The following is a 14,399-nucleotide window of genomic DNA, read 5'->3' as shown; positions in this document are numbered from 1 at the left end:
TACTGTTGCAGAAACAACGAAAAAAACATGCCAAATCCAAACGGACGCAATCTCGAAGACTGGCTATATTTTACAGCAGTTCAAAATTTAGCGCGGACTTAAATGCTAAATGCTTATAATAGTTTCTACAACGAAACTTTGTCTCGAAACCTGGCAGAAAATCCAAAGAGATTCTGGTCGTATGTGAAATATGCTAACGACAAGACACAATCTATGCCTTCTCTGCGTGATAGCAATGGAATCACTATAGACGACAGTGCTTCTAAAGCAGAGTAACTAAACGCAGCCTTCCGAAATTCCTTCACCAAAGAAGACAAAGTAAATATTCCAGAATAAGAATCAAGGAGAGCTATCAACATGAGCAACGTAACAATAGATATTTTCGGAGTAGTGAAGTAACTTAAATCACTTAACAAAAGCAAATCTTCCGGTCTAGACTGTATACCAGTTAGGTTCCTTCAGAGTATGCTGATACAGTAGCTCCATGCTTAACAATCATATACAACCGTTCGCTCGACTATAGATCCGTACCCAAAGACTGGAAAGTTGCACAGGTCACACCAATATTCACGAAAGATAGGAATAATCCACTAAATTGCAGGTCCATATCATTAACTTCGATATGCAGCAGGATTCAGGAACATATATTGTGTTCTAACATTATGAATTACCTCGAAGAAAACGGTCTATTGACACGCAGTCAACACGGATTTAGAAAACATCGATCTTGTAAAAGATAAATAGCTGTTTACTCACACGAAGTGGTGAGTGCTATTGACAGGTGATTTCAAACTTATTCTGTATTTCCAGATTTCTAGAAGGCTTTTGACGATGTACCACACAGGCGGCTTGTAGCGAAATTGCGTGCTTATGTAATATCGTCTGTTATGTAATTAGATTCGTGATTTCCTGTCAGAGAGATCATAGTTCGTAGTAATTGATGGAAAGTCATCAAATAAAAAAGGAGTGAAAAGGTTGAAAGTTGACAGCTGAAAGGTGTTTAATTTGACATCCTCTATCAAACAGCCGAGACCCGCAACAATCACTAAAAGATGGACATGCAGAGAAGTTACTTCTGGCGTTCCCAAAGGTAGTGTTTTAGAACCTCTGCTGTTCCTCATGTATATAAACGATAGAAGACAATCTAAGCAGCCGTCTTAGGTTGTTTGCAGATGACGTTGTCGTTTATCGAGTAGTAAAATCACCAGAGGATCGAAACAAATTGAAAAACGATTTAGAAAAGATATCTGTATGGGGCGAAAATATGGATATTAATCCTAAACAACGAAAAGTGTGACGTCATCCACATGAGTGCTAAAAGGAATCCGATAAACTTCGGTTGCACAATAAATCCATCAAATGTAAAGGCAGTAAATTCAACTAAATATCTAGGAATTACAATTACGAACAACATAAATTGGCAATGATGTGTCGACAGAAGTGCCGACACAGTGTTATTTTGAGGGGGCCGATAGGCACGCTATCTCACGCAGACGGGCGTGAATTCTGGAACAGGATAACTATTGAATGGTAGCAAGAAAAGTACGTAGCTGCTTTATACTTAACTTTAATGACTCCTTGTGATACATCTCTCTTGACTATACAAATGCGACTCGTAAGATACATGCACTGTTACAATTGGCGCCTTGCTAGGTCGTAGCCATGGACTTAGCAGAAGGCTATTCTAACTGTCTCTCGGCAAATGAGAGGAAGGCTTCGTCCGTATGGTCGCTAGCAATGTCGTCCGTACAACTGGGGCGAGTGCTCTATCGTATATCGGGACCTGCCTTGTGGTGGCGCTATTTCTGCGATCACACAGTGGCGACACGCGGGTCCGACATGTACTAAATGGACCGCGGCCGATTTAAGCTACCACCTAGCAAGTGTGGTGTCTGGCGGTGACACCACATTCCTCCCCCGCAAATCGGCAAACGGTCGTGAGATAAGGCTTGCGCCCGCCGTGGGGAGGACCCCATGTTGACGTATGCGAGGAGGTGGGGAGCCTAACAACAGGCGAGGCTGTGCCACCCGCACCCGGCCATTTGGTCCGAGGGGATCTAGGAAACGCCTGAAAACCTAGTCCAGGGTGCACGTCAACATGCGGTGTATGCGCCCGTAATGAGACAGGAGGGGCCGAAGGGTCGACCTCCATTGCGTCGGGGCACCCGACGCGCGAAGACGCCATGTGGTCCGGAGCGGGCAAGAGGTCCATGGCGGAGGACGGCTGGTCACGGGAAGCGATCGGCGGCGCGTGACCCAGGGAGGCGCTTGGCGGCTGCAGCGAAGCGTCGAATGCGGGCGGCGCCTGCGGGAGAACAGGCGGCGGCGGCGGCGGCTGCTGCGGCGTCGCGTCGCCATGGGGCAAAATGGAAGGCATCGTCGGTAACACCTGGGGATGAGGCGAGCCAGTAGATGGGTCCCCAGGGCGCTGACCGGACGGCACCGTCGCTGAAAGCAGACGGGGAGCGGCAGAACCCGTGCGACGACAGAGGCACAGCTGATTGAGATGCCGACGCACCTCACCAGAGGCCCCCAAAACCAAATACATCGCGCGGCCGAGGCAGCGAAGAATGGGCCCTGCGAGCCAACGCCGTGAACCGCGATAGTTGCGATAGAATACAACGTCGCCTGGAGCAAAAGCAGGAGTCTGCCGCTGCACAGGAACCTGATGCGGCGGATGCAGCAAAGACATCAGGGTTCGATGAGGACGACCGTGGAGCAACTCAGCCGGCGAGCGACCATCTCGGGGCTGAGAGCGATACGACGACAAAAAGAGCAACAACGCGTCCTTCCGAGAATGCGACTCTTTCAACTTCAACATCTGTGACTTGAAAGTCCGGACCAGTCGTTCAGCGGCACCGTTTGACTGAGGCGAAAAGGGCGCGGATGTCAGATGTTGAATACCATTGGCCCGGCAGAATGACTGAAATTCTGCGGACATGAATTGTGGGCCATTGTCGGAAACAATAGTCTGCGGAAGACCTTCAATGCAAAAGATAGCAGACAACGCTTGGATGGTGGCGGAGGACGTCGTGGAAGACATCCGGACAACAAAAGGAAAATTACTGAAGGCATCGACCAGAACCAACCATCGAGCATTCCAGAATGGACCAGCAAAATCAATGTGCAAGCGTTGCCAAGGGGAAGTGGCTTTTGGCCATGCAAAGACTTTCCGCGGCGGTGCGGATTGTCGTTCGGCACACGCCATGCAAGAAGAACACATATTCGCAATCGCAGCATCGATTCCGAACCAAGTACAGTGCCGACGAGCAAGTTGTTTCGTTCGCACTATACCCCAATGTCCTTGGTGAAGAAGCCGTAAGACAGAGGACTGTAACGAACGTGGGACCACGACTCTGGACTGATCATTATCAGAACGCAACAACAAAACACCACGTCGTACAAAAAGTCTCTCCTTGTGAGCAAAAAATCGGCGAACCAACGGATCCTCGATCCGAGACTTTGACAAAGGCCATTGCGTAGCAACAAAACGCAAAACAGTAGCAAGGACAGGGTCAGCAGCTGTGGCTGTAGCTACACGACGAAAATCAATCGGAAACGATTCGACCACTTCATCGGTTTCCGAATCAATGAACATGCAAGTAAGTTCGGAAGAATCGAATGCTTTATCCTCAGCAACAGGCAAACGGGACAACGCATCGGCGTTTCCGTGCTTAGCAGTGGACCGATACAAGATATCGTAGCGGTAAAGCGAGAGGAAAATAGACCAGCGAATGAATTTCTGCGCTGTACGTGGAGGTACAGGCTTGGTCGGATGAAAAAGCGATGTCAAAGGTTTGTGGTCTGTGATGATGGTAAAGTGACGACCATACAAGAAATCATGGAACTTAGTAACACCAAATACGAGAGCCAAAGCTTCTTTCTCTATCTGTGAGTAATTTCTTTGCGCAGAGGAGAGCAATTTTGACGCAAAGGCAATAGGGCGATCATGCGAGCCAACTTTGTGCGCAAGCACAGCACCGATCCCGAAATCCGATGCATCTACCATCAACAAAAGGGGTTTCTGGGGATCGAATGGTGTAAGGCAAGTATTAGAAAGCAACGCCGATTTCAACTGGCGAAAGGCGCGTTCGCATTCCGTCGTCCAGACGAACGGAACACCTTTACGGCGTAAGCGATGAAGCGGAGCTGAAATGGAAGAGGCATTGCGCACATATTTATGATAATAGTTAATTTTACCCAACACACTCTGTAGCTGTTTCACATTCTGCGGCGAAGGCAATTCTTGTATGGCACGGAGGTGCTCTGGACTCGGATGTATGCCTTGGGCATTAATGACATGTCCCAGGTATGGTAAGTCACGAGCAAAAAACACACATTTGTCCTGCCTCAAGCGAAGACCATTTTGTCGCAAGACCTGAAATAATGTTCGTAGGTTCGCAAGATGAGCTTCTTCTGTCTGTCCGGAGATCACTATATCGTCCAGATAGTGTGCTGCAGTAGGGACCGACGCACAAATAGTTTGTAAATATTGCTGAAACAATGCAGGGGCGGATGCACACCCGAACGGCAGTCTTTTGAACCTGTACAATCCAAGATGCGTGTTAACCACCAATACGCGCTGGGATTCGTCGTCCACCGGTATTTGCAAGTACGCATCGGCTAGGTCCAACTTTGAAAAATATTTTCCCGGGCACAGTTTAGCAAAAAGATCTTCCGGGCGGGGCAAAGGAAAAGTAGCAGTCACTAGTTGTGGAGTCACCGTGGCCTTGAAGTCCACGCAAAGTCTCAATTTTCCGGAAGGTTTTGGCAAAATTACTAAGGGTGAGGCCCAGAGAGAAGCTTGCACACGTTCAATTACACCCTGTGATTCTAGATCGTTTAATGTTCTTGCGACCTCATCACGCAATGCGTGGGGAACATTGCGCGCTCCGAAAAATTTCGGCTGCGCATTGACTTTCAGTTCCAAATGTGCTTCATAGTTTTTAGCGCAACCTAAGCCCGGTGCAAAAATGTCTGCAAATTCGTCACACAGACGAGAAACACTGTCTGAAGGCACAGTTTGATTCACTGATAGGACCTTATTTACAATAGACATGTTAAACAACTGAAATAAATCTAAACCAAACAAGTTCACTGCAGTAGAAGAACGAAGAACGTAAAATGACACAAGTTTTGTTTGTCCCTTATATGTTGCAAGAAGAGTGCACTGTCCTAACACAGGGATGAGCTGTCCAGAATAACTATGTAACTTAACATTTGCGGCACGCAACGGAGGTGCGCCCAGTTGTTTGTACGTGTCGTGATTGAGCAATGAAACTGCAGCTCCGGTATCGAGCTGGAATGGAATGACCGTGCCATTAAAGTCCAAATCTACAAAAAGTTTATTGTCCTGCTGACGACAAGAGCGACTGTCTCGTGCAATTTGAACAGACACTGGTACAGAATCACTTGCTAATTGACGTGATTTCCGGCGACGTCGACGCACAGTTTTTGTGGGACGAACACAGTCACTGTTAGAGAAAGTGTCAGTGGACGAAGTGGAATTAACGACATGAATGTCCATGGGCGAAGGTCCACGAGCCTGAGTGTCCTTGGTTCGATTCCGGCGCGAAGCAAAGGGCCGGGAATGGTTGTGATTGTCTGATCTGAGCATTTTCTGGCAAACACTTTGAACATGTCCTTTCTTATTGCAGAAAGAGCAAATAGCTTGGCGTGACGGGCAATGTTCACGCGAATGTCTAGTAGCACACCGCTGGCATGATTTCACTGCATTTGTGTGCTGGCGCGGCACACCTGGCTTAGTGCGCGGCGGCAGCTGCGTCGAAGTACGCGAGGCCCGGTTACCGGGCCGCGCAGCGCGTCCAGCGGGCCGGTTAACGTTACACACGGCCGGCGAAGTTTCAAAAGATTCCTGAGCACAGTCAAGTGTGTCTTGTCTATCTAATATGTCTATCACTTGTTGAAGGGAGGGATTTACTAGTTTCAAAATTTGCTCCCGTATGCGAACATCAGAAACGTTCTGTGCAATTGCATCACGCACCATTGTATCTGAATAAGAAAGACCACAGTCACAGTCAAAGGCACAGTCCCTAGTAAGTCCTTGCAACGTTGCTACCCACTCCCTATTAGTTTGACCGGCCGTACGTTTTGTACGAAAGAACGTATACCTTTTTGCAACCACATTAACTGTTTCCTTGAAATAGGCATCTAAAGCAGACAAAATTTCTTCGTAGGACAGAGTTGCTACGTTGCGTCGGGGAAACAATTTCACTATCACACGGTAGGTGGACACACCGACACAAGAAAGCAAAAACGGCTGCCGCTCATTACCTTAAATTCTGTAGGCGGCTAGGTGAAAGCCGAACTGTCGGGACCACTCCTGCCAAGTCTCGTGGGTGTGGTCAAACTGGCGAAACTGCGGTGCAACTGCATGTTGTGGCTGCGGTAGCGGTGAAGCGGCGGCTGCCGCATCGTGTTGCAGTGCACGTTGACCCTGGACGAGCTGTCCAAGGGCATCCAATAACGCCTGCGTCTGCTGATTCTGCAAGCGATAAAATTCGGACAGTACATCTGGCGAAGCCATGACACAAATAAATGTAAGCAATCAGAAAGAACACTTTTCCTTTAAGCCGCGTCGCCAAATGATGTGTCGACAGAAGTGCCGACACAGTGTTATTTTGAGGGGGCCGATAGGCACGCTATCTAACGCAGACGGGCGTGAATTCTGGAACAGGATAACTATTGAATGGTAGCAAGAAAAGTACGTAGCTGCTTTATACTTAACTTTAATGACTCCTTGTGATACATCTCTCTTGACTATACAAATGCGACTCGTAAGATACATGCACTGTTACAATTGGCGCCTTGCTAGGTCGTAGCCATGGACTTAGCAGAAGGCTATTCTAACTGTCTCTCGGCAAATGAGAGGAAGGCTTCGTCCGTATGGTCGCTAGCAATGTCGTCCGTACAACTGGGGCGAGTGCTCTATCGTATATCGGGACCTGCCTTGTGGTGGCGCTATTTCTGCGATCACACAGTGGCGACACGCGGGTCCGACATGTACTAAATGGACCGCGGCCGATTTAAGCTACCACCTAGCAAGTGTGGTGTCTGGCGGTGACACCACAGGAAAGAACACATAGAGAATGTTGTGGGATAGGCTAATCAAAGACTGCGTTTTATTGGCAAGGCACTTAGAAAATGTAGCAAATCTACTAAAGAGACTGCCGACACTACGCCTGTCCGTCCTCTCTTAGAATACTGCTGCGTGATGTGGGATCCTTACCAGGTAGGATTGACGGAGTACATCCAGAAAGTTCAAAGAAGGGCAGCACGTTTTGTATTATCGCGAAATAGGGGAGATGGTGTCACTGAAATGATACAGGATGTGGGGTGGACATCACTAAAACAAAGGCGTTTTTCGTTGCGGCAGAATCTTCTCACGTATAACGAGTGAAACCGATAATAAAGAAAATTTGTATGCAACCTGTAGCTACTCCACTACTTTATTTCTTATGATCGCTGTAGCCCTTGGGCTATGGATCGTTTGTATACTCAACAGAAGGTTCGCTTTACTGTAACTTTCCTACAGTACAACGTCAAAGTCTGAATATTACACATCTCCTCCAGCTTAGGCAAATGGAGCAAATCCGTGGCTTTCTTTTCGCGTAGTCTCCTGTGCGAGTTGCGGGGTTTATAGAGGCAACTTTCAGTTCATGGACGGTTCTTGAGAAAACACGAAAAACATGTTTTCTGAATACCAAAACCGACTTGAGGATTCCAAGGCGCCTATGCACAGAAAATGGCTGTAATTTTTACAATATACTCCTAAGATCCCGATCTTGAACAACTTTGAAAATTTTAGTGCCTGGCAGAGGGTTCAATGAACCACCTTCAAGCTGTCTCTCTACCGTTCTACTCTCGAACGGCGCGCGGGTAGAACGAGCACTTAAATTTTTCTGTGCGAGCCCTGACTTCCCTTATTTATCGAGGTGATCATTTCTCCCTATGTAGGCGTGTGCCAACAGAATGTTTTCGCAATCGGAGGAGAAAACTGGTGATTGAAATTTCATGAGAAGATTCCGTCGCAGCGAAAAACACCTTTGTTTTAATGACTGCCACTCCAATTCACGTATCATGTCTGTGGCACTATCTCCCCTATTTCGCGACAGTGCAAAACGAGCCGCCCTTCTTTAAACTTTTTCGATGTCATCCGCCAGTGCCACCTGATGCGGATCCCACACCGCACAGCAATACTCCAGAATAGGGCGGACAAGCGTGGTGTAAGCAGTCTCTTTGGTAGACCTGTGGCACCTTCTAAGTATTCTGGCAATGAATCGCAGTCTTTGGTTTGCTCTATCCACAACATTATCTACGTGATCGTTCCAATTTAGGTTACTTTTAACTGCAATCACAAAGTATTTAGTTGAATTTACAACCTTAAGATTTGTGTGACTTACCGCGTAATCGAAATTTAGCGGATTTCCTTTAGTACTCAGGTGAGTAACTTCACACTTTTCTTTATTCAGTGTCAATTGCCACTTTTTGCACCATACAGATATCTTATCTAAAACATTTTGCAATTCGTTTTGGTCATCTGATGACTTAACAAGGCGGTAAATCACAGTATCATCTGAAAACAATCTAATAGGGCTACTGAGATTGTCTCCTATGTCGTTAATATAGATCAGGAACAATTGAGGGCCTATAACACTACACGACGACTTTCCGTCTCTTACTACGAACTGTGACATTCTCTGCCAGGAAATCACGAATCCAGTCACACAACTGAGGTGATATTCCATAGCCACGTAGTTTCGTTAGAACAGGGCTTCCCAACCTTTTCAGCTGGCAGACCCCTTCTTCAGACGAAAATCCATGACGGACCCTTAGTCAGTCAAGAGCACAGTAACTTTAAATTTCAGAGTGAAACCTATGGGAACTGAAAGCTTCTTAATGCAAGTGCCATATTCCCAATGACCCCCCCCCCTCCCCCGAAGTATCAGTAGTCTTTGGTTTAGAGATGAATGAAAACAACTTGACATTAACGAACCAATTTGAATTCCCACTGTATCCAGACACTTACTAGTGGATTTACTCCCTTTATTCAACACACTATAGCCTGATTAAAATTACTTGGTAATTGACATTTCACACGTTGGAGCTGCCTTCCTTCAAGAGCAATCAACATCACGTCCAAACTGTTCGCTGTTGACAAGCTGCCGCTTGTGGTCTGTTCACTTCCACTGTTTGGCTACTGTTGTGTACGGAGCATGCATATTTCGTAACAGTCGTGTGTGTCTGAGTGGTTATTCGTGAAATCCTAAGAAAAATGTTCAAATGTATGTAGGCCTAAAGTCTATTGGACTTAACTGCTGAGGTCATCAATCCCTAGTCTTACACGCTATTGACCTAAGTTTAACTTCCGCTAAGGACAAAACACACACACACGCACACAGACACACACACACATCCCCGACGGAGGACTCGAACCTCTGGCGGGAGCGGCCGCGAAATCCACGACGAAATGGCGCCCTAGACTGCGCGGTCATTCCGCGCGGCTGTGAAGAAAAGAGGCAGACCCATGATTCGGGATACAAACACATTGCGAAAGAAAAGAGGCCAAGGAATTGCCTTTAAAGGACTATTGTGACATGTGTTGTGCAATGTGTGGGAATACATTCACCCAGTTTACATGCGTTTCCAAAACCGGATTTCGTAAGCCGATGTCCCAGTTCCGCTTTTGGTTGGTCAGGTAAACACTTCAAAATTGCTTCTGGAAATCTGCTTTTATAAAGCCGATTTTCAGTTCCACAATCGATTTTCGTGACCATGTAAACAGCACGGAAAGTCAAGTTAGTTTTACGTCTTTGCGTATCTACTGAACGGCAGCTGTCAGTCCATAGCCGGCAGCTAGCAGGGAGCGTTGCAACAGTGTACTGTCAGTTGGTAGCTGGCAATTGGCAGGCGCCGTGGCAACAGTTTAGCCACAGCTGACAACTTGAACTACTACTTGGACACTGTATCGTGGCAGTCAGCCTCGACTGTAAGCAAATTAGGGAAACAAGCAAACAGACTTTCTTATTTCTCTATAAGAAGACAAAGCATTTCACAGAACGTAAGACTTTTTTTCTCAAAGGAAACAATTCTGACAGAGGAGGTTTACCCTTTACAAGGTGGTACGTGAAAAGTCCTCATTTGTTTACAGTCACAGCCAGTTGCCACAATACACTGTCAGAGTAATAGCAAGTAATTGTAATTGAAGTATAGGCAGGCCATATTTTTAACTGAGAGGACGGAATATATTTTAAAGAAAAGAAATTAGTTTTAGAGATGATTTTAATTTTCGTAACAAAAATATCGATGCCAACAGAATTCAGTTAATAATTATTTTGCAGATGATAGAAACAAAATTCCTACAGAGCTATAGTTCAGGTACGTTCACTGAGCATCGACGAAGAAAAATGCTTCTTCTTTACTATAGATGAGTCTGCAGGAATAATAATGGAATCCTAATGTGGTGGTTGAGGGTGCTTCTGCTCACACAATTTTGGAAAGTTGGAATCAGTTCTTGACAACTGGAGACGGATGTCTGGTTCCGCATCTAGACAGCTTCGGTACTTAGTTTTGTGGGCAGCATAGATCGAGAATCCAGATCCACACATGTATGCTGCGGCAAACGGAAGAAGTACACGTTTTGCCTTTTCAACAAGGGGGTAGTATTTCTATCAACAACTCATATCCGTTTGATGGTAGAATGTTCGGCTTTTTGGATACAGTGAATGGGTTGACCACTCATTCGTATTTCTGCAGCTTCTCATCTTCAGCTGTTGGGAAATAATGCTCCAACAATGACATCAAGCTTCGGAGATGTTCCAGGATTTGATGAAACAAATTCTTCCCAAGCGCCAATGTTTTGTTTTCCAAAAACTCCTTGAGAAGAGGCAAATACTCGACCTCCCCCTCCTCGACATTCTCTGCCAAAAATTGATTTTCCTCTTGAATGCTCGAACTTTGTCGATAGCAGTGACCTTTGTTTGACTTTGCCCTTGGAGTGAAATATTCATTTCGTTCGTTTTGGAGAATATATCTGACAAATAGGCAAGTAGACACTGCCAATTTTCGTCATTAATAAGGTCTGCTAATTTGGCGTTATGCCCAAAAAGGAAAGCTAAGACTTCCAATCTTAATTGATACTAGCGAGAGAGTGCATTCCCACGTGATAGCCACCTCATTTCTGTGTGGAGAAGCAGGGAACGGTGAAGGCTTCCCATATCTTCACACAGTATTGTGAAAAGTCTTGACTTCGACGGCCTTGGTTTTATGTAGTTAATGATGTGAATTGATTCGTCTATAACTTTATTGAACGAAACAGGCATTTGTTTCGTAGCTATAGCGTATCTGTGGAGAGCACAATGACTACTGCTGCAATTCTTGGCGTTTTCTTTTATTTTCGTTATTGCTCCGACTCTAGGACCCGTCATAGCTTTTGCACCATCTGTGCACATATCTATGCAATTACACCATGAAACTTCGCTAGTCCTTAAAATATCATCCAATAGACGCAATATTTCAGCATCTGTTGTGTTGGCAGGTAGTGGTCTGCACAATAAGAAGTCCTCCTCAAAACATCCAGAATATTCATAACGGACAAAACCCAATAAAATCGCTAATCCTGAAACATCAGTGGATTCATCTATCTGCAGCGAAAATGAATCGTGTTGGATGCGAGAAACAAGAGTGTCTTTCACATCATTTGACATGTCAACAATACGTCTCTTGACAGTATTGTTTGATAATCGCACCGAAGATACAAGTTTTACTGCCTTTTCGTCTAGCATGCAAAAAAAAAATACCATTAACACACAGCTTTATGAGATTTTCTGCAATGGTATGAGCTTTGCCTGTTTTTGCCACTCGATAAGTTCAAATGGTTCAAATGGCTCTGAGCACTATGGGACTCAACTGCTGAGGTCATAAGTCCCCTAGAACTTAAGAACTACTTAAACCTAACTAACCTAAGGACATCACACACATCCATGCCCGAGGCAGGATTCGAACCTGCGACCGTAGCGGGCACGCGATTCCAGACTGTAGCGCCTAGAACCGCTCGGCCACTACGGCCGGCACCCGATAAGTAACCAAGAAAGAAGCTTTTAATGAATTTTCATTAATTGTTTTTGCATGAGTTTTCATGCAATGCTGAGAAGCAGCTAGTTCAGCACTCTTCCTTTTGAAAAATCGATGTCTTTAGCCTGTAAATCCGGGTAAGTACATTCAAAATGACGGCGCAATTTAACTGGAACCATTGAACTGTTCGGAAGGACTCGCGCACAAATTACACACTGAGCTATACCCTCCTTTGTCTCCATAAAGCCCATTTCTAAATAGCTTTCGTTGTACTTACGCTTCTTGGTTATTCCACTTCCACAGGATATTGCAACCAATGGAGTACTTGCAGCGTTTTCACATAATAAATCCGGCTGTGGAGCTTCTTGTGATTGTTCTTTCTTTGGTCGTCCTCCTTCCTCATTCATTTCAACAGGAAACTTCCCTTGTTGTGAAGGCGATGGAGAAACTGCACCCTTCTTCAATGATCCTGACTTCAGTCACCAATCCATGTTAGAAGTAATAAACTGGTCAAAAATCGACTTATGAAATACGTAGTGCACTGACGAAGCAAGTTTAGCATTTAATGATGCCTGTGGCTGCATACGTGCCAGCGAACGCTGTGATTGTTCGACAATGCTCGCTCCGCGCATGCGTAAAAGGTTTCAACACATCTAGCGCGGTGAGCCGGCGCGCAAACGACCCCCGTATTGTTAAGAAAGAGTCGATCAGAGAAGCCGTATTCTCCGGCACTAAACTATGTATGCGTTCTCACTTAGGAACCGCAAAGGCTGCTTGGGAATACGAACTGAAGTACACATGTTTTTCACACGAAAAAAAAGTGGTGAATTTGATTTTCACATTTTTATTCAATAATTTTACTCATTATTTTACACGATTTGGTGAAAGGTGACCGCGGACCCCCTAGAATGAGCCGGTGGACCCCTTAGGGGTCCGCGGACCTCACGTTGGGAAGCCCTGGGTTAGAAGATGCTTGTGAGGAACGGTGTCGAAAGTCTTCAGGAAATCTAAAAATATGGAGTCAATTTGACATCCCCTGCCTACAGTACTCATTACTTCATAAGTATGTAAAGCTAGTTGTGTTACACAAGAACGATGTTTTCTGAATCCGTGCTGACTATGTGTCAACAAATCGTTTTCTTCAAGGTAATTCATAATGTTCGAACACAGTACATGATCCAAAACACTACTGCAAAAAGAACGTTAGTGATATGGGCCTGTAATTCAGTGGATTACTCCTATTTCCCTTTTGGGTATATTTGTGTGACTTGAGCAATTTTCCAGTCTTTAGATATGGAACTTTCTGTGAGCGAGCGGTTGTATGTAATTGCTAAATATGGACCTATTGTATCAGCATACTCTGAAAGGAATCTAACTGGTATACAATCTGGACCGAAGGCCTTGCCTTTATTAAGTGATTTAAGCTGCTTTGCTACACTGAGGATATCTTCTCCTACGTTTCTCATCTTGTCAGTTGTTCTTGATTGGAATTCAAGAACATTTGTTTCTTCTTCTTTGGTGAAGGAGTTTCGGAAAACCGTGTTTAATAACTCTGCTTTAGTGGCACTGTCATCCGTGACTTCATCGTTGTTATCACACAGTGAAGGTATTGATTGCATCTTACCACTGGTGTGCTTTATGTATGACCAGAATCTGTTTGAGATTTCTGCCAGATTCCGAGACAGAGTTTCGTTGTGGAAATTATTAAAAGCATCTAGCACTGAAGTGCGCGCTATATTTCGAACTTCGGCAAAACTTTGCCAATCTTGGGGATTTTGGGTTCTTTTAAATTTGGCATGCTGATTTCGTTGCTTCTGCAACAGCGATCTGACCCGTTTTGTGTACCATGGGGGATCGGTACCAACACTTACTAATGTATGTGGTGTATATCTCTCAATTTCCGTCAATACTATATCTCTGTAATCATTCAAATGGTTCAAATGGCTCTGAGCACTATGGGACTTAACATCTCTGGTCATCAGTCTCCTAGAACGTAGAACTGCTTAAACCTAACTAACCTAAGGACATCACACACATCCATGCCCGAGGCAGGATTCGAACCTGCAACCGTAGCAGTCGCGCGGTTCCGGACTGAGCGCCTGAACCGCTAGACCGCCGCAGCCGGCTGAAATCATTCCACATCTTTGCTGCGCTTACGTAATCTGATCGGAAGGAGTGGAGACTGTCTCTTAAAAAGGCTTTAGAGCATTTTTATCAGCTTTTTTAAACAGATGTACTTTGCGTTTCGTTTTGATGGTTGTAAGTGTTACGGTATTCAGCCTAGCAGCAACTGCCTTGTGGTCGCT

The 14,399-nt window shown here is 45.4% G+C and overlaps 1 protein-coding gene across 1 annotated transcript in view; it reads right to left on the bottom strand.

The window, feature by feature from the left end:
* Positions 1-1,567: 1,567 nt before the first annotated feature.
* Positions 1,568-14,399, bottom strand: part of LOC126470512 (uncharacterized protein K02A2.6-like) — a 152,696-nt gene continuing 139,864 nt past the window's right edge. Inside the window, exon 2 of the mRNA XM_050098412.1 lies at positions 1,568-6,505. Within this exon, the coding sequence (XP_049954369.1) occupies positions 1,877-6,007 (4,131 nt within the window). The 5' untranslated portion in view covers positions 6,008-6,505 and the 3' untranslated portion in view covers positions 1,568-1,876. The remainder of the gene's footprint in view (positions 6,506-14,399) is intronic.

The sequence above is a fragment of the Schistocerca serialis genome, chromosome 3 (assembly GCF_023864345.2).
Source record: "Schistocerca serialis cubense isolate TAMUIC-IGC-003099 chromosome 3, iqSchSeri2.2, whole genome shotgun sequence".
Taxonomy (NCBI): Eukaryota; Metazoa; Arthropoda; class Insecta; order Orthoptera; family Acrididae; genus Schistocerca; species Schistocerca serialis.
The sequence above is the reverse complement of the archived record's forward strand: the minus strand, read 5'-3'. Positions and strand labels throughout refer to the sequence as shown.